Source organism: Malaya genurostris, chromosome 3 (assembly GCF_030247185.1).
Source record: "Malaya genurostris strain Urasoe2022 chromosome 3, Malgen_1.1, whole genome shotgun sequence".
Taxonomy (NCBI): Eukaryota; Metazoa; Arthropoda; class Insecta; order Diptera; family Culicidae; genus Malaya; species Malaya genurostris.
The window spans coordinates 77,742,520-77,761,885 of NC_080572.1; the positions used below are offsets into that span (position 1 = coordinate 77,742,520).

The following is a 19,366-nucleotide window of genomic DNA, read 5'->3' on the forward strand; positions in this document are numbered from 1 at the left end:
TTCGAAACCAGCTTCAAAGAAACGGTTTGACATCAGTTAAGGTGGAAACTGGGTTAGGTTTGGCATCAAGCGATAACGACATTAGTTTGCATAAGTGAATGCAATTTCCCCATCTGCGTGCGAAGGGAATAGTACACGGTTCCGCAATACTCCATCGTTTTTTACACGTCTAGTTTCGAGATTGATCGAATTTGAACAAAAATAAATTCAACAACATGACCATTCTAGAGCTACGCTTCTCTCGAGAGTGTTCTTCGAAAGAAACCAAAAGCTCGTTAGTGTTAGTGAAATTGCTGATATCGATCGTTACGTTAATGTGTTGGATCTGAAAAAAGTCTGGTCCAGAGATTACGTCGCGTTGTTGTTTTGTTGTCTTAGCATTCTCGCCAACTGGGTTATGGATGCAACGGAGATCACCCAAAATTATTCCGTGTCGAAGACGGTTACGTTCTCTTCGAATGTATACTTCCAAATGAAAACAGAATAGGAGACCATAAAAAACTTGCTTTCTCGAACGTAAATGTGTTTGTGATAGTGCAGTAAATTGCCACCGGCTTTTCCCTATTTCCACGAGTGAAATGAGCCCAGATCAGTTGGAGAGCTCATGCTGTGTGATCGTGTGGACAGTTTGGGGTTCAGTAGAGACACGTTGTGTGCGATCGGTCTTGAAAAATTGAAGTAGTCCAAAAATGGAATAGATTTACATTTTCTTCATCACATTGCACCGGAACGCTTGGGCCGTGATAGTGAGTTGCTGTGGAACGAAAACGCTTCAAATATTGATATTGGCATTGTGCTAAACTGTCGGGAAAGGAAGTGAAATATATATAATCACAGAAATTCCGTAGAATTTTAGTGCTCTGCATTGAAGGAAAATAATTTGTTTTCCTGCAACAGTGAGAATGGTGTCCGAAGTAGATGAAATTTCGACAGCTTCGTCAACAGCTAAGCCCGGTTCGACGAACGTGACGGAAACTCCTGGAGGGATATGCCCAGTCTGCAATCAGTCGGCGAAAAAACGGTGCTCCGGATGTAGTCTCGTGTACTACTGCAGCGTCGAACATCAAAAACAGGACTGGAAGAATCATAAACATGTTTGCCATCCGTTCAAGGTATGTTCTGCTGGCGCATGGAAAGATTATTATTTTCTACAAAAGAACGAAGAATGGATCCGTTACTTTTTATCGGTAAAACTTGCTTTAGCTTACTAGTAACAAAAAACAGTTTTGTTGTTTCTAACGACTAGATTTATTTGAAGTCATGTTCTACGGTCGATGAAGCTTTTCTGAAGATTTCATTAGATTTTCTGCTCTCGCACCCTCTATTTAGGTCGGTATCTAAAAACAGGCATCTATTAGTAAACATTAAGACCATCTTATGTAATTAGATTGTGCTGAAAAGATTTTAAACAACAACTATGTAATCTATTCTAAGTATCCCTGAATAACTCGTGAGGAAGCTTATTGAGTTTTATGTGGAACGGCAAATTTAGATGACGACGAAATAAAATATTTTTGTATTTTGGTATGTACGAATGGAGACGCATGGCACTTCATTTTAACAATGTTTAATAAACAAGCGTTCGAATTTATCGGTGATAGTTGTTCGGTTTAGAACAAAATCATCTTCAAGAGCTCCCTGTGATATGGATTTGGTTTTCCGCATATATATTTTTCATTCGCTCTCAATAACTTTATGGGAAAATGTTCACGGTGTTGCAGTATCTTTATGGCCGAAGGTAACAGATGACATTTTGATGCTACTCGTTGTGCCATTTTACGATGGGCCGCATTGTCTAAGCATAGAACTGGGCCCTGCATGGTTACAGTTGTTTATTTATTATTCATTTCACCGACAGATCAGCAGTGATGAACGTTTCGGACGGTACATGGAGGCCACGAAGGACATCAAAGCAGGTGCGATTGTGCTGAAGGAAGCTCCGTTGGTGTGCGGGCCATCCCAAATAACCGCTCCCGTCTGCGTAGGATGCCTTCAGGTGAGTAATCGTAGAGCAAAGGAAACCTTTTCGGTTTAGGACCGAATACATCGTAGAGTTTATGGTTTAATTTGCACGTGGGCCACTAATTTATGGTTTTGTGCAATGTTGTAGGAAATCAATTGGGCCGCCTTTCAAATATGCACTGAAAAAAAGTTGAATGCTTTTTCAAGAATTAGAAAATATACTGGCATAATAAGATAGAAAGGCAACGTATCTTGCAATATTTTTATTTTAAGTCTATTATCAAAATTCACAAATTTTGGTACAGAGTGCACTCTCGATTTCCTTCAACTTCTTCATGGATATCAGTTCCGTACAATTACAATTTTGTTCCCGAATTACAACGACTTGAAAAAGGTGCTTGAAAAAAAAAATCATTCAGCCGTTTCAAAGATTTGGATGAAGCAACAGAAAAGTTTTATTGTGAATTAGATTCGATTTTTCAACATTTCGTTCCTCGAAGAAGGCGCAAGCGAAATTTTAACAACAGACGACCTTGGTGGAATGAAGAACAGTGCAATCTGCGGAATAGCCTTAGGAATCCTCGCAAACGATTTTTCGGGCAAAAAATGCAGACGATAAATTACTCGTACGGAGTTTGGAACTACCCTCCCATTGGTTGGTGGGCTTGACGGTATTGGAAACATCACCACATACAATCAATTAGCGTTACAATTTGATAAAGATACGCGTTACAGCTTTTAGTTTCATGATTGAATTAAATGAATAAGATGTTGATTGCATTACGCTCCAACATCCGGGGTTGGAGAGGCCGGTAGGGCTTCACAGAGCTCTTTTTTATGTTTTATTTTCATACTACCGGCCCTTATTACCAGTGTGAAGTGGAAATTAAGTGGAGTGAACGTATCCCAATTGGGTTTCACACGATGACAACAAATGAACGGTAAATCGAGTCCATATTTGACGTTTATTGGTGGTTTGTGTACAATGGATTACTGTGGAATGAGGTAGAATATTGTAGAATAGAACGAAATAATAATGACCTAACCAATGAGCAAACCACTGCCAACTGTCAAACGATGTTCATCCAGTTTGTATTGTGAGGATGTATCGTTTGGGACCTGATGGGTGAGATGATGTGTGAGTGAAATGTAAGAGTAAGTGTATGCAAGAATGATAATAAAGGCTACCGTTTCAGCTCAGGACTAACGATCGATCATTAGAAGAGATAGAAATTGGGTAACGGTACCCCCATTCATCTCAAATCCATTAGTCATTTCATATACGAGAATCATTAGTTATAGTGAGATCTGTTATCTCTGTTTGATAGATTAATTTCAGAAGTAACATGAAATTTGGAGCATTTTGCTTCGCTAAAACAGTAGTATTGAACCACTTCCGAACTACTGCTATGCGTTATTGCTTCTTAGAGACGAGGCAAAGACTTTGTATTCGATGTTACCACAATTCATTTATTGAAAGTCGAGTTATTGCTAAAATAACATGGTGACTCTACTAATGAGATTACTATTGGCACACTAGGATCTATTAGAGTAGAAATAGTAACTCAATGTTGTAGGTATGTATGCATGTGTGTATGTGTGTGTGCCTGTGTGTGTGTGTGTATGTATGTATGTGTTTTTGTGTGTATGTACAATATACATTTTACCGTGCCTTTGGGTGCGTTGTATCAAATTGGTAGTGATGCATTTCGATTGTGAGTCAGTGTACACCAGATGCCCAAAAGTGCCTGATCAACCGAAGATAACGAAATGTGAACATGCAGTAGTAATATTTATGGGACCCAAGTGTCAATATAATTTAAATAAAAACGCATGTCCTCAGTTCTTTTACGTGAAACCATCATGACCGGCCTTACAAAGATGTTATTAAAAAAAAAATTAAAATTTTTTCGGAAATGGATGACTGAGAATCAATAAGAAAGCTGAAAAATTGGAAAATAATTTAATTAACACTCTTAGGAAATCTTAGATACAAAATGAAACATGGGTAAGAATAAAAACACATACAACTAACTTTTACATTTAAGGAAATAAAATAACATATCAGCAAAAGTACGGAATGAAAATAAAATAGAATGACAACAAAAGATTGCCCCGGGTTGGCGGTTCAATGCATAGGACTATTTATTGGAATATGAGTTAAAATTAAATTATTAAGATTTAAATTGGGTGTTCAGCCACAAGTGGTGACTTTTCAGCCCTATTATATATATAATATGGTTGTTACCATGAGGACATCATTTGCTTCCGCAATTCTGAGATTTTTGTGTAGTGAAAATTCTAAGCCTACTTGTATTGTGTAATGGGGAAAAGGAACTTATATACTGGCCCTTATTACCGTTCTCACTTTCACTTTCACATTTACTTCACTTACATGTCACTTCACTTGATTTTCCCTATTACCAGTATCACACATAGTGAAGTGATCGCTGTGGTGGAAAAAACTATTTTTTTTAACAAAATTTTGGTGGCGTGACATCAAGTTCATCCAAGTAATTACTTTGGTCTCTGAAGCGACTTTCCACCGTGAAGTAATACCCATAATAAAGGGTCACAATCATTTCACTTGGTTTTCACCGTGTAGTAATACCGGTAATAAGATTGTTGGGTTTTAATTCTTTTAACTGGATCAAGAATATATCAACAGCTACGCCAAAATTCCACCCGATTCCGCATCAGCATGGCCGAACACGCTATTGAAGGGCACTAGCGTTTGTACTTTCGGATCGGAATCAGTATTTTTTGGCGAATCTCGTCTAAAATAGTGTGTGTGCGAGCAATTATAATCATTGTGGCATCTAATAACTCACTCACCTTCTCTTTCCGATCGGTGAACATCATTTTAGGTATTTCCAACATTGTCTTATGTAACCGCATCCAACGCATCGAAGGTATTCAGCTTAAACTTCTTCAAGTCCTAGATAAAGTAGCGCTTATTAATCTTTTCTAGGTACTTCATTTTAAGTATTTTTTTTAGAAAAGTCGCACTAAATCGATTTCTTCAGGGAAGTTAAACAGTAAATAATAACCTTAAATTACAAAGTTTTATAACTCATGATTACAAGGTGAGATGAAAAAACTGCAACCAACTTCAGACTGCTGTCATTTCTAAACCGCTCGTCCCACAGCTGTCAGATTTATTCTAGTGACAGCTCATTATATTATTTACAAGCGCACAAAAGCATTTTGGTGGGAATTTTTCAGAAAAAAAGTTATTTGTGATGGAATTCAAGTGTGATAGTGTGATTGCTTTGCATTTGGCTGGAAAACCACAAGTGGCTATCGTTAGAGCCCTCCAGCATTTAAAAGTGAATAAATCTTTTGTGTCTCGTACCATCGCTCGTTACCGTGATACTGGTAGCGTAGCCCGACGTCAAGGAAGTGGACGAAAAAAAACAGCAACATCGGCAGAAATGGTTCGAAAAGTGAAGAAGCGAATTGAACGAAATCCGCGTCGCAGTGGCCGAAAAATGGCTCGTGAGCTGAACATATCGCAATATGCCATTCGGCAAATATTGAAAAATGAGCTTGGACTAAAGCCATTGAAGTTCCAAAAAGTGCAAGATCTTACTGATGCGCAAAAAAAAGTTAGACTCGAAAAAGCTAAAGAGTTGCTTCGCTTGGCCGAAAGTGGTGAACTGCCGAATTTGGTTTTCTCCGATGAGAAACCATTCGTTATCCAGCAGTTTGTAAACAAACAAAATGATCGTGTTTACTTGCCAGAGAGGTCAGCTGAAAATTTGCAACTTCGGTTGGCCACCAGAACTCAAAAGCCGGCCATGGTGATGGTGTGGGCCGCCATAACAGCCGATGGTCGCTCGCCGCTCGTATTCATCGACCGTGGGGTCAAAATAAATGCGCAAATCTATCGCGAAAATATTTTGGAGGGAGTTCTGAAGCCCTGGGCACGCAAACATTTCGGCCGCAGACCTTGGACATTCCAACAGGACTCAGCACCATCGCACTCAGCACGCGCCACCCAAGAATGGTTAAGAAATGAGGTTCCTCGCTTCATTTCCACCGCACAATGGCCACCAAAATCTCCGGATGCCAATCCGTTGGACTATTGTGCCTGGGGTATTTTGGAAAGCAAGGTTGGCACTAAAAAATACCAAAGTGTCGATCATCTCAAGCAAGCGCTTCGCCGAGAATGGGACAAAATACCGCAGAGCCACTTTCGGGCAGCGTGTGATGGTTTCATTGGCCGTTTGAAGGCCATAGTTCGTGCCAAAGGTGGCCAATTCGAACAAATCTAAACCGATTCTCAAATTTGATGTTATTTCCGACATTTTTTGCTTTCATTCAATAAAATTTAAAAAAAAAATGAAAAAATTATGGCGTTTTACTTTGTTGCAGTTTTTTCATCTCACCTTGTAGATTATATGGTTATCTATTACATTATAAAGCCCATAATAGTAAAAATGTCTTCATTTCCATATAATCTTATTGTCTTTCTAAATTAGAGTTCATTAGTGAAATGGCAGCTGAGAAACACGGTTTGATTGTTATCATCAAAAAGTAATATAAATAAAAATACTTTGTTCTTTTGGACTTTGCGAACCATTCAGATTGCAAAGCAGTAAATAATACCTTTTTGTTTGAGTAATAACGTGTTCTAAAGCGTCGTTTTAGCTCTTCCCACTGGTGTTATATGAGATTTAGGTCTGCACTTTGGCTAGGCTAGTTCAGGACTGTTTGTTTTTGTGACTTGAATTGTTTGAAAACATAGAACACACGATTGAGATATTCCTTGACCACCTTACCTTACCTAACAGATATAGGCCTGGGGTGTCCTTTGCTGTATCAAGAATACGTCTCCACATAACTCGGTCCATGACTGCTCTTCGCCAGCCACTCAAAGCACGGATGCTTCGGAGATCACCCTCCACTTGATCGATCCAACTTGCTTGCTGCGCTCCTCTTCTTCTTGTACCAGTCAGATTAGATTCAAGAACCATTTTCACTGGGCTGTCGTCCGACATCCTTATGACATGCCCAGCCCATCGTAGACGTCCGATTGTAGCTGTCCGTACGATAGGTGGTTATCCTAGCTGCTGTTGCAATTCGTGATTCATACGCTGCCTCCACGTTCCGTCTTCCATTTGCACTCCGCCATAGATGGTCCTCAGTACCTTTCTTTCGAAAACACTGAGGGCGCGTTGGTCCTCTGCCACCATAGTCCAGGTCTCGTGGCCATAGAGAACAACCGGTCTAATGAGCATCAATTTCTTGCGGTGGTGTACTTTTCTCGATCGAAAGATTTTTCTGAGTCCAAAGTACGCACAAGTGCCTCCCTAAAGAAATACGTCTCTGAATTTCTCTGCTGGTGTCATTATCGGCGGTCACCAGTGAGCCCAAATACAAGAACTCGTCAACCACCTCGATATCGTCACCGTCTATCAATATTCGTGGTGGAAGGCGCAGTGTTTCTTCTCTAGAGCCTCTTCCTCTCATGTATTTTGTTTTTGACGCATTTGTGGTCAGTCTGATACGCCTAGCTTCAGCTTTCAGTCCGATGTAGGTTTCCGTCATCTTCTCAAGGGAACGTGTCACAATATCAATATCGTCTGCGGAGCCAAAAATCTGTACGGACTTTCGGAAGATCGTACCACTCGTGTCGATCCTCGCTCTTCGAATCACACCTTCCAAGGCAATATTGAACAAGACAAAAGAGAGTCCATCACCTTGCCGTAGCCCTCTCCGAGATTCGAAAGGACTCGAGAGCGTTCCAGATACTCGGACGTAGCACATCACTCTATTCATCGTTGCTTTGACCAATCGCGTCAGTTTATCCGGGGAACCGTATTCGTGCATTATTTGCCATTGCTGTTCTCGATCGATTGTGTCGTATGCCGCTTTGAAGTCAATGAATAGGTGGGGGACGTTGTATTCACGACACTTCTGGAGTACTTGTCTTATCGCGAATATGTGATCCGTAGTGGCGCAGGCTCCAGTAAATCCCGCTTGGTATGGCCCTACGAATTCCTTAGCTATTGGTGATAGACGATGGCAAAGGATTTGGGAGACTACCTTATAGGCGGCGTTCAGCAATGTGATTGCGCGGTAATTGCAACAATCTAGATTATCGCCCTTTTTGTAAACGGAAAATACCACTCCATCCATCCATTCCTGCGGTAGAATCTCCTTCTCCCAAATCTTAGAAATCATCCAGTGCAGCGCTCTAGCCAGTGCCTCTCCTCCATGTTTGAGCAGCTCGCCTGATCATTGCCCGCGGTGCTGGGAATCTGTCGTCGGCTGAGCGTGCACCCAGATTGATTCCTGTGTCGTTCTCTGTATCTTGTACTTCACCATTCAGATGCTCGTCATAGTACTGCTTCCACCTGTTGATCACCTCACATTCGTTCGTGAAGAGGTTACCACTGGTAGCTCTGCACATTTCGGTCTGTGGCGTGTAGCCTCTACGTGAGCGGTTCACCTTCTCATAGAATTTCCGTGTGTCATTTGCGCGGTACAGCTGTTCCATCGCTTCGCGATCTTGGTCTTCCGTGTTCTGTCTGTTCCGCACCTGTCTGTAACGTTCCTCGTTCACTCTCGTGCGGTATTGGAGCCCTTGCTGCATTCTTCTCTTCGACCAACTGCTGACATTCGCCGTCGAACCAGTCATTTTCTCAATTCGATAACCTCATACCTAGTACGGTTGAAGCAGTGCTACTCACGGCGGACCTTATATTCCTCCAGCCGTCTTCAAGAGTCGCCGCGCCAAGCTGCTCTTCCGATGGTAGCACTACCTCCAGTTGTTGCGCGTATTCCTCTGCAGTACGAACGCTACGTAGCTGCTCGAGATTGAGTCCCGGCGTTCCCATGCTACGAGTGTTGGGCACCGTCGATGGTTTTGAGCGCATACAAACCGCGACAAGGTAGTGGTCAGAATCAATGTTGGCACTGCGGTAGGTGTGGACATCGATGACGTCGGAGAGAATCGCCCGTCGATGAGAACGTGGTCGATTAGATTTACCGTATGTTGATCAGGTGATTTCCAGGTGACTTTGTGGATATCCTTGCGGGGGAAGAAGGTGCTTCGAATTACCATTCCCCGGGAGGCTGCGAAGTTCACGCATCGTTGGCCGTTGTCGTTAGTTACCGCGTGCAGGCTCTCCAGCCCGATCACAGGCCTGTACATTGCCTCCCGGCCTAGCTGAGCATTCATGTCGCCGATGACGAGTTTTACATTCCGCCGTGGACAGCTGTCGTAGGTTCGTTCCAGCTGCGCGTAAAGTGCTTCCTTCTCGTCATCGGGTCTCGTCTCATGTGGACAGTGCACGTTGATGATGCTGTAACTGAAGAAACGGCCCTTGATCTTCAATACGCACATCCTATCACTGATTGGCTGCCACCCAATCACGCACTGACGCATCTTGCCCAACACTACAAATCCCGTTCCTAGAACGCTGGTTGTCCCACAGCTCTGGTAGTAGGTAGCCGCTCGATGTCCACTTTTCCACACCTTCTGTCCCGTCCAACAAAGTTCCTGCAGTGCTACTACATCGAAGCCGCGGATTTGAAGCTCATCATGCAGCATTCGATCGTATCCTAGGAAGCCAAGCTATTTGCAGTTCCATGTGCCAAACTTCCAATCGTAGTCCTTATTTCGTCGCGTAGGTCTTTGCCGATTATTCCGAGTCGTATTTCTTCCTCGGTTAAGGAGTGTATCGAAAAGTAGTTAGCAACATTGATTATTGAATAAAAAAGCGAAAGAAAACATATTTTGACATCAGTTTTCGATATATTGTAGAAAAGTTACATTTTTATGCATTTCACTGATTATATTGAAGAAAATCCTAGTTTCTGTGAAACGCTCGCACTTTGGACTTGACATTCTTCATTAAATTCTGCACAGTTATTTTTGTGACTTTCCTGGTGGCAGCAGTCCAGTTTTTTTTTTAACTCCTGCATGTTTTGGGACACTGTACCTTCCTTCCGAAAGTGCCGCTTGACAATTGCCCAATACCTTTCAATTGGCCGAAGATCCGGGCAGTTCGGTTGGTTGATGACCTTTTCTACGAATTGTACATTATTTTTTGACAACCACTGTAGAACGGAGTTGGCGTAGTGGGCTGAAGCCAAATCCGGCCAGAAGAGAGGAGGAGCCTTATGCTTTCTGTACAGTGGCAGCATTCTCTTCTTCAAACATTCTTCCTCGTACACGACCGCAAACCACAGGTACAAATTGCTTGCCACACTAACACCTTCTGCCCAAACTTTTCCATCGCCACCGTGGTGTCAGCGTCGTCCAGGTCCTAGTACACCGATTTCGTATAATATTGCGATCCGGGCAGCGCTCGAGAGTCTTCCTTGGCGTAGGTTTCGTCGTCGTTCAGGATGCATCCGTCTTTATTCTGTAGAATCCGGTTATACAGTTTTCGCGCTCTTGTTTTGGCCTGAACTTGCTGTACCAGGGACTTTTTCGGCACCTTTTTTTTCTTGTACGTTTTCAGGGAGTTCCGAACTTTGATCCGTTGAATCATTCCGATGCTGGTGTTGAACTGCTTGGCCAAATCCCGCGTCGACGCCGATGGCTCTTTCCTGATGTACTCAACCACTTTTAAGTCGGGCCTTCATGGAAAGGGTCTTACCGAACTTCTCGATATTATTTTTGACACTGGTGTGGTGCAGTTTCACCCGTTTTGCAATTTCGTTGTACGTGACACCACTTTCTGAGCACCAAGTGTGCAGAAATTTTTTTTTCCAGATTCCGGATCAATTCGACTTATCATTGAATCGATAAACCGTACCGAAACCAATCGATTGCGCAGCTGTTATTGACATGTAAACAAACATGTCACCGCAAAACACGCTGCAAAAAATTAAGCCATTTCAGAGTAATAACTGTTTGAATGTTGCTAACTACTTATTAGAGATGGTCGGGTATCGGGTATTTTACCCGAAACCCGACCCGTACCCGTACCCGACGGGTTTTTGGTCGGGTACGGGTAAAAATTTTTATTTTCAATCGGGTACGGGTCGGGTACGGGTAAAAAATTTTACTGCTCACTCGGGTACGGGTCGGGTAAATTGTTTTTTCGGATCGATTACCCGACCATTTGTACTTCACAGAAATATGTTTACACGTTGACGAGATTTTTTCATTGCAAAACAGTTCTTCCGAAAAATAATCAATTTGATTCAAGGGGTTTTGACATTCGCGCCTAGGACCAGACCTGTCAACTGGCATCTTTTTCATTTTTTTCTTCATTTAAAAAAGTATCAATCATAGTTACGTGAAAAGGTATGTGAATATTTCCCGCCCTACTTTGTTTATAACATATTTAATAAGACACACTGCCTTAGCTCTATGATGTTGCGGTCGGAATCTACTTTTCACGTAGGTTTTGATGGACTGCCATTTTAAAGCTGTTTAATGCACAATCCAGTAAAAATTATTTGATTCATATACTGCCCATACTCGCATATCAGTCTCATATCGATTTTCGCCAATTTTGAGTTAGCTTGAGGAATGGAGTCTTTCCTCAATATACTCTCAGAAATTGCAATTAAAGTTGAGGGTTTGTTCAGTAAAATATAAAAAAATATCAACTCATTTCTGTGTCCCATATGCTAAAGTACCCGCATATCAGTCCCATTCAGTGCAAAATTTCAATAATTTCATTTCTTGCAATATTGGAACAGCAAAGGTGTATTACCGATATTTCATGTAATAATACCAAGATTTAGCATTAGGGAGCAAAGCAAAGTCTTGGCATTACATTCCTTTCGTGGAATTTGGCCTTTCTGTTTCAACAGACTTCGCAGCCGATTCTTAGCGTACAGAATCATTGCATGGCTAGTACTATGGATCCTACTGACACTAAGAATCCTTCCAGGTCGGGACTCGAACATACGACAGCTGGCTTGTAAGACCAGCGTCCTATGCATTGAACCGCCAACCCGGGACCAGCATTAGGGAGCATAATAAATAAAAAAAATCGGAAATAAACTTTTGATCGTCTTTTTCTCAACATGCCGATTTTCCATATGGGACTGATATGCAAGGATGGGCAGTATATAAAATGTAGTGTAGTACTCATATCACATTCAGATACCAGAAAACTGTTATTTTAAATATTGGTTGGAGATTTTCAAAATTTTCATAAAAATCATTAGGATTCTTACCATAAAAACATGAACATTTAATTCAGAAAATCTGCATAGAAGTTCTTCTTATTCTGCACTTCTGGGTGGTGTCACCTCACTTGAAATGACACCGATTGATGGCACAGCAAGTTGGGCTATATTGCTAGTTAATTTTCGTTTCTTTTCACTGGACAACAAGTGAAAATCTCGATGCGTGACAACGTGGAGTCGCAAAAGTAAGGGTGAAAATCTTTTCTCGCGAAATACTCAAATTTTCACCGTGTTCACTCGTTGAGGGTTCCACCGGTTCAATGGCTGTAAAAACCACCAGCTACCGTTAACATCGTGGGTGTGGGTTTGTGAGGCTTACAAAACGGGCATAGTTGACAGATTAATTTAAATCAAAATCATAATTCATTTTGCTTTGTAGTAAAAAATTGTAACCAAAAAAATTTCCTACGAATGTTCAAACTACTTACACTTGAAGGACTCACTGTTCACCATGTTCAAAATTGAATTTTTCACACCGGGAATACACGTACATTGTTTGATTCTTTGGTCAATTCAAGTAAACGAACTGATAACAAACTATTCATTTTAGGGGATGTTCGCATAACATTCATTTTCGTCACGTGTAATATTCAATTTGACATTTGGAACTATTTTACGTGATTTTTCAAGTGATTCGAATGTAAATTTTTATTTGTGTGTCAAGATAATGAGCACGCTTACTTGTGGTTCTAAAGAATTGGATCAAAAGTCGCACTGTTTCGTAAAAACCATACCTACCCAAAATTGAATACAACGGGTATTACGACATTTTGGGTAAATATACTTTTCGAAAAATTTGAGTTGATATTACTCCCTTTTGTTCACATTTGTAAATTAGTATAAAGTACCAAAGACATTGAAAATCTACAGGGTCCGCCATCTAACATTTATTTTTGAACTAGCGGTTATTTCGACATTGGTAACCTCAATGTCACTTCTGATTTGACAGAAACTTAGTTGTATCCTTCCGCTGAACGAAAATGGTTTGCATGTTTAAAAAAAAGTTACATTACATTATTCATGCTTCACATTGTATTTATATGTTTAAAAGTAAACAAGCATTTTAATGTATTTTTCTTACCAACTAGAGCCTGATACGGCTCGATATCTAAAACACTTTATTTTTTCCATACTGAATTTTGGTAAAATTTTTACTACTCATTCGGGTCGGGTACGGGTACAGGTAATTTTTAATCGGGTACGGGTAAAATTTTTTATTTTTTTTCGGGTACGGGTCGGGTACGGGTAATTTTTTTGTATTATTGATCGGGTACGGGTCGGGTACGGGTAATTTTTTAAATTTTTAATCGGGTACGGGTCGGGTACGGGTAATTTTTTTTGCTGATCACTCGGGTACGGGTCGGGTTCGGGTATAAGAATTTCTATACCCGACCATCTCTATCGATACACTCCTTAGGTGTAACAAGTATTTTCCGGGCGGCTTGTAAGGCCTGCACCAACGTCCTGTCTCGCCGGAGGGCCATCGTGTCAGCACTGTTTAGAGTCCCCCTTTGCAACAAGGACGGTAATCAGCCGCTCCTAACATGGAGAACAGACGCTGTTTCGAGCCCCCCCAACATGGGGAACAGACGCTCGGGTAGGCTTGCTCTCTGTAAAGAGAAAGCAAGCTCCCCTTCCCTGTCAGCATACTACCAAGGTCCCACCGGGATTGGTTACCCGATCTTTCCTATGGTTACTCGTACCCCAGCCGGCACCGCGGGGAGGTAGGGATAGGAGTTACTGGACAAGACGCTATAAACCATACTGGGGCCTGAGTTGCGCATTGTCCAGTCGTTTCCTTGACCAAGTGCGTACAAAACGGCTGTATATAGTCATAAAATAACAAATATCAGCAAGGAAACATAATTTTGAGTGAAACGATTTTCGTATTTGTATATTGTGGTATTTTTATTTTTATTTTAGATTTTGTATATTGTGGTATTCTATTCAAAAAAATTCTCTTCGAGTTTTGAAAGAAACCAAGAGATTGTTTATGCATAACATACAGAATAAAAGAGTGCTTTGATTGCGTAAGCCATCCTTAAGAAAACGATATGGGATCACTATTATATGCACTTTCCGGAAATCAGGATAGCCGGATACCGGAAACCAGGATAGCCGGAAACAGTTTGTTTAGCTGCCTACTGATAATGACTATCGATTTGTGTAGTTTTGAGACCAGTTTAGAAATTTTTTTACGTTTTTTGTTTCGCCGGTTTAAGTGACGGTGTACAATATTGAACACACTTTACCCTATAATTCCGAAACCGGAAGTCGGATCCGGATGAAATTCAGGAATTCCGTATGGGACCACGAGACCTTTCATTTGAATCTAAGTTTGTGGAAATCGGTCAAACCATCGCTGAGAAAAGTGAGTGAGATCCATTTTTATATATATGACCACTATTTCCGGTACTTCCGGAACCGGATACCGGGAACCAGGATAGCCGGAATCGGTTTGTTTAGTTGCCTACTTATAATGACTATCGATTTGTGTAGTTTTGAGACCAGTTTAGAAATTTTTTTACGATTTTGTTTCGCCGGTTTAAGTGACACACACACACACACACACACACACACACAGACATTGCTCAGCTCGATGAACTGAGTCGAATGGTATATGACACTTGGCCCTCCGGGCCAATTTTTACTGGTCGGTTTTTCAAGTGATTGCATAACCTTTCTATATGAGAAAGGCAAAACATGCCCTGAATTTTAAACAACGCTGTTGCCGTTAAATAGGAACAAGTAACAACTTGAAAAAACTACAAAATATTTATGCTCCGCCGGTTTTGAAATGTTTAAATGTTTATCTTTTTCAAACCTTACCACTTGTTTGCACGACGTTTTTCGCTAAAATATGTTTATATTGGTTTGATCAAAGTCTAACGACATTAATAGAGTGCCTATAACCAGAGTGACGACAGCCGTTGGTTTGGAATGACAGCTTTGTTCCAAACGAGCAAACGACCTGTCAAATACAATGGAAATCTAACGAAACTGCCAATATTTCGGATAAAATGTTTTGTTTTGTTGCCAACATTACGGATGAGACGTCGTCACTCTGGTTATAGGAACTCTAGACATTAACATAATTTGTCGTTAGACTTGGATGCACTTCTTTGTCGATGTTTTAACATACTTGAGGTACACCTGTCTTCCTGTGAAAAGTTTGATACTGAAATGTTTTTTTTGTAGTTTTTAATTGCTAGGTGGGATTAGGTTTAATCATTCGTATGTAGCAGTTGATAAGTAAATGTTGGATTATTTTTATCGGTTGATATTAAATACGAGGAGGCTTCACGTCCGCGTGACTATGAGACTTCCGCTCCATCGTGCTTTTTATTGCTCCTAAATGAAAGAAAACATAAATAACCTCTTCATTACAACGCAAACAAGTCACGGCAACACAAAAATTGATTTTTTCTTTACCTACACTTTACACAACAGTAATCGACTTAGAATATTGAAGCAGACATCAACAAGAAACCATGTTCCTGTCGAACTAGAACTCATCTCCTCACTATCTCCTACAGGCACTCACCGAGAAACAGTTTCTCGAGTGCGAACGATGCGGCTGGCCAGTGTGCAAACGAAAATGTCAAGATCGGTCCAGTCATCAGGCGGAATGCAAATTCACCATGGCCCGGGGTAGCAAGGTAAGTGAGACGTTCAAGCTCCGAAGGAATGGATTCCAGAACTTCCTGCGCTGTCACTGTAGGCGATAGGCAGGACTGTTATTTCACCGGAAAGCACATTATTTACAGACCACCAGCCGTAATCCCTGCTATTTCATATGTTGGAATGCAAATCGGTGCCTGTGCAAACACTAAAACTGATTAAAATCGTGTACGCTCCCGGTCCGCACGCACCCATTTTGCATTGCCAGTAGTATGGATTTGTAATAACGTTACTTCCGCCTGAATCAACTTTCAGATGTCGCTGCAGCACTTCTACGTCCCGCATCCGGTTTATCAGTGTGTAACTCCTTTGCGTTGTCTGCTACTGGCTGAGACCAATCCGGCCAAATGGCAATCATTAATCAAATTAGAATCGCACGAGGATCAGCGCCGGGGATCGAAGCAATGGCGAGACGATCGGGAAGGAGTTGCCAAGCTGATTCCACGGTAGGTTCTATCCTTAAGGTTTTTTTTCTTCTCTACCATTTCATTAGGATGGTGGTGTAAATTTAAATGTGTCATGAAAATAGTAAAATAGAAATAAGTTTCCAATCGCATCGCAATCGCAATTTAATGTATTAAATTGCTTCTTCATTTTGAGCTCATTTATTTGAAAAGTCTGTATAAATATCTTGTCAAACTCGTCAGGAAAACCCTATCCTGCGATGTCACCGCTCCTATCATCAACAGATTGATAAAGCATTAAAGCGATTGCAAACCTATATTTTCATGCTATAATACCATACATTTATAATATAATGCTCTTGTATTTTGTCTCCCCATATGCTCCTTCCTATTATGCCATTTTCCGGGTATATTCGTCACTGCCACGTGTACCGAACGGATGGATATTTTGTGTGTGTATGTCTGCTGGGGGCTGCCGGGCGTTTACGACATAAATTATGCTGCGATATCGGATGTGTCCATGATGATGCCGCCGGCGATGGAATAGATTCTTCAAGTGTGAAAACAAATGGACTGAGGATGAAATATTGAGGGTGACCGGTATTTTGCAAGTCAATGGCCACGAGATACCGCTGACCGATCCACCGTCGGTGGCGGTCTACAGCAACGCCTCGATGGCTGAACACTCCTGCACTCCGAATCTGGCCAAGACGTTCACCACGAAGGGTGAAATCGTCCTGTGGGCTCCGAATCCGATCAAGAGTGGCGAACGGTTGAGTATCTCGTATTCGGATGTTTTGTGGAGCACGTGCAACCGGTTGGATCACCTGCAGCAAACCAAATTGTTCCGTTGTACATGTGCCAGATGCATTGATCCTACGGAATTCGGAACCTATTTCAGTGCCATGAAATGTTCTGGCTTCAAAAAAGATTCGAGCTGTACTGGGTTATTATTGCCAGAGAGCGGCAAGAACTGGCATAGCAATTGGACTTGCAACAAGTGTAAAGCAGCGGTCGAATTCAAGGAAATTTCGACTATTCTAGACAGAGTTAGAGTTGACCTGGACGCCATGGAAAAAACCAACGAAAAGCATTGCAACTTGTTCATATCTCATTATTCTCGCTGGCTGAGTCCAAATCATCACTATCTTGTGGATGTAAAAATTTTACTTTCGCAAGTAATCGGCGGCGGGAGTCCGGATGCTATCAAAGAGATATCAGATGAAGATTTAATGAGTAAAATGAAAATGTGTCAAGATTTGATTCGTTTGTTTGAGAAGATTTGTCCCGGTAAGTTCAGTTCCCATGAACATTCCGTTCGGTACGGTTCGGGTTTGAAATAATCCAGCTCTGTTTATTTTCTAGCTGAGGCTCGTGTTATCGGCACAACCCGGTTCGAGCTGCACGCTGCATTGGCAGAGTTTGCCCGCCGGGGAGTAGAATCCGGAGGGCCTGCAGTAAAAAGTGCTCTCGAGGACTCACTGTACAACGCAAATGAGTGCGTTCGGATGCTGTCAAATGAATGTGACGAGATGCCGGAGAGTCACATTTGCGAACAAGCGAGAATCAATGTTAAATCTTTGATGATGTTACTGGGATTGAGAATGGAATAACTTTTTACGAACGAAAAGACAGAAAGACGAGTTTCGTTGTTTGACCAGATTTTTTTTAGTGTGTTTGATATCTGGAATATGAGAAGAATATTCAAGCTTCGTCCGCATAATCAGTAGTTCTTGAACAATCCGAAGTGACACTTGGCGGCAGTTCAAGTTGAAATAAAGACTGTCCCAGAAAGTATGGACGCACTTTGATTTCGCTGTTAATAATTCACAAGTGTTAGATATTCAAATTGTATTCGATATACTGATAATATTAGACTACAACAACAGAATATTATTCTCAACATTTGCTACTTAGCCATTGTAGACTAGCTGGCGCACCTTCTTGCGAACGTTTTTCATGAAATTCCGTACAGACTTCTTGGCGACAAGTTTTGACACTTTTTTCCAATCTTTTTCGAAATGTTGAATGGTTTCGGCTGCCGAGACATGTTTCCTAAGATGTGCCTTCGTTAATGCCCAAACTTCCTCAATTGGTCGAAGTTGTGGGCAATTTGGTGGATTCATGTCTTTTGGGACGAAAGTGGCATTTTTGGTAGTATACCATTCTATCGTTGATTTCGAGTAGTGGCAAGAAGCAAGATTTGGCCAGACGACAACAGGATCCTTGTGGCTTCGAATCATGGGTAGAAGTCGTTTTTGTAAACATTCCTTGATGTATATTTCGCTGTTCATTGAAGCAGTGGTGATGAAGGGTTTCGAAATCTTAACGCAGCTACAAATTGCTTGCCAGACCATAGCTTTCCAAGCCTCCTTTTATGTAATAGAACACATTCTTACCTCTTTTAGATTGTAAAACAGACTATTTAAAATAACACTTTTGTTATTGTAGGTATCCAACATGTTTGAAAATACTTCTAAAATTACACAGAATGTTCTTCTTCCGAGAACGAGAATCATTTCAGAATGATATAATTTTCATTTTCTGGCTTAAAACTTTGGGTATTGATATGTTTGGGTTCCAGAAATTTGTTTCACTTATTTCTTCTTTCTATTTCTTTATAATCTAAGTCTGAGCATTATTCATAGTGCATTTTTGAATCAATCTTGGAAATTGCCCATGCGTATAAGCTATAAAGCATAAAGGTTAACAATCTAAAAGAGGTAAGAATGTGGGAATGTGTATAATCATCATAAATAAATGGAGGCGCATGAGATGTGATGTGATGTGAAGTGAAGCCACCATCAGTTCAAGGACTTGCCAGTGAATGCGGGTAGACTTACAGTAGTCCCGATATGACTCATCCATTCACCTTCTTACTATAGCTGTTACCGAAAAGCGAACAAAAAGGGTTGGGCGGATATGTAAGTAGAGTCACTCACTCGTATTCCGCGGTAATATAAGATGCTCTCCCAACCATACTATCCAGTGCATGGATGAAGCATATCGCTATACATGCTTGAACCAGCTTGATGGTTTGTTTGAAAAGGGCGCGTCAGACTCTTGTCAAACCTTCAGAGGAAACAAGTTTCCTTCAAGTGACTTGGGCTGGCTATCCACAATCCCTCGTCCAGTCATCAATTCGTCCGATGCCC

At 41.3% G+C, this 19,366-nt stretch overlaps 1 protein-coding gene across 1 annotated transcript; it reads left to right on the forward strand.

Moving 5' to 3' along the window:
- The first annotated feature begins 602 nt into the window (after positions 1-602).
- Positions 603-17,996, forward strand: LOC131437077 (SET domain-containing protein SmydA-8). The gene is made up of 6 exons (XM_058606141.1): positions 603-1,112; positions 1,859-1,996; positions 15,663-15,785; positions 16,063-16,253; positions 16,759-17,501; positions 17,577-17,996. The coding sequence occupies exons 1-6, from the start codon at positions 903-905 to the stop codon at positions 17,822-17,824; spliced, it is 1,653 nt and encodes a 550-aa protein (XP_058462124.1). The 5' UTR covers positions 603-902; the 3' UTR covers positions 17,825-17,996.
- The last annotated feature ends 1,370 nt before the right edge of the window (positions 17,997-19,366 follow it).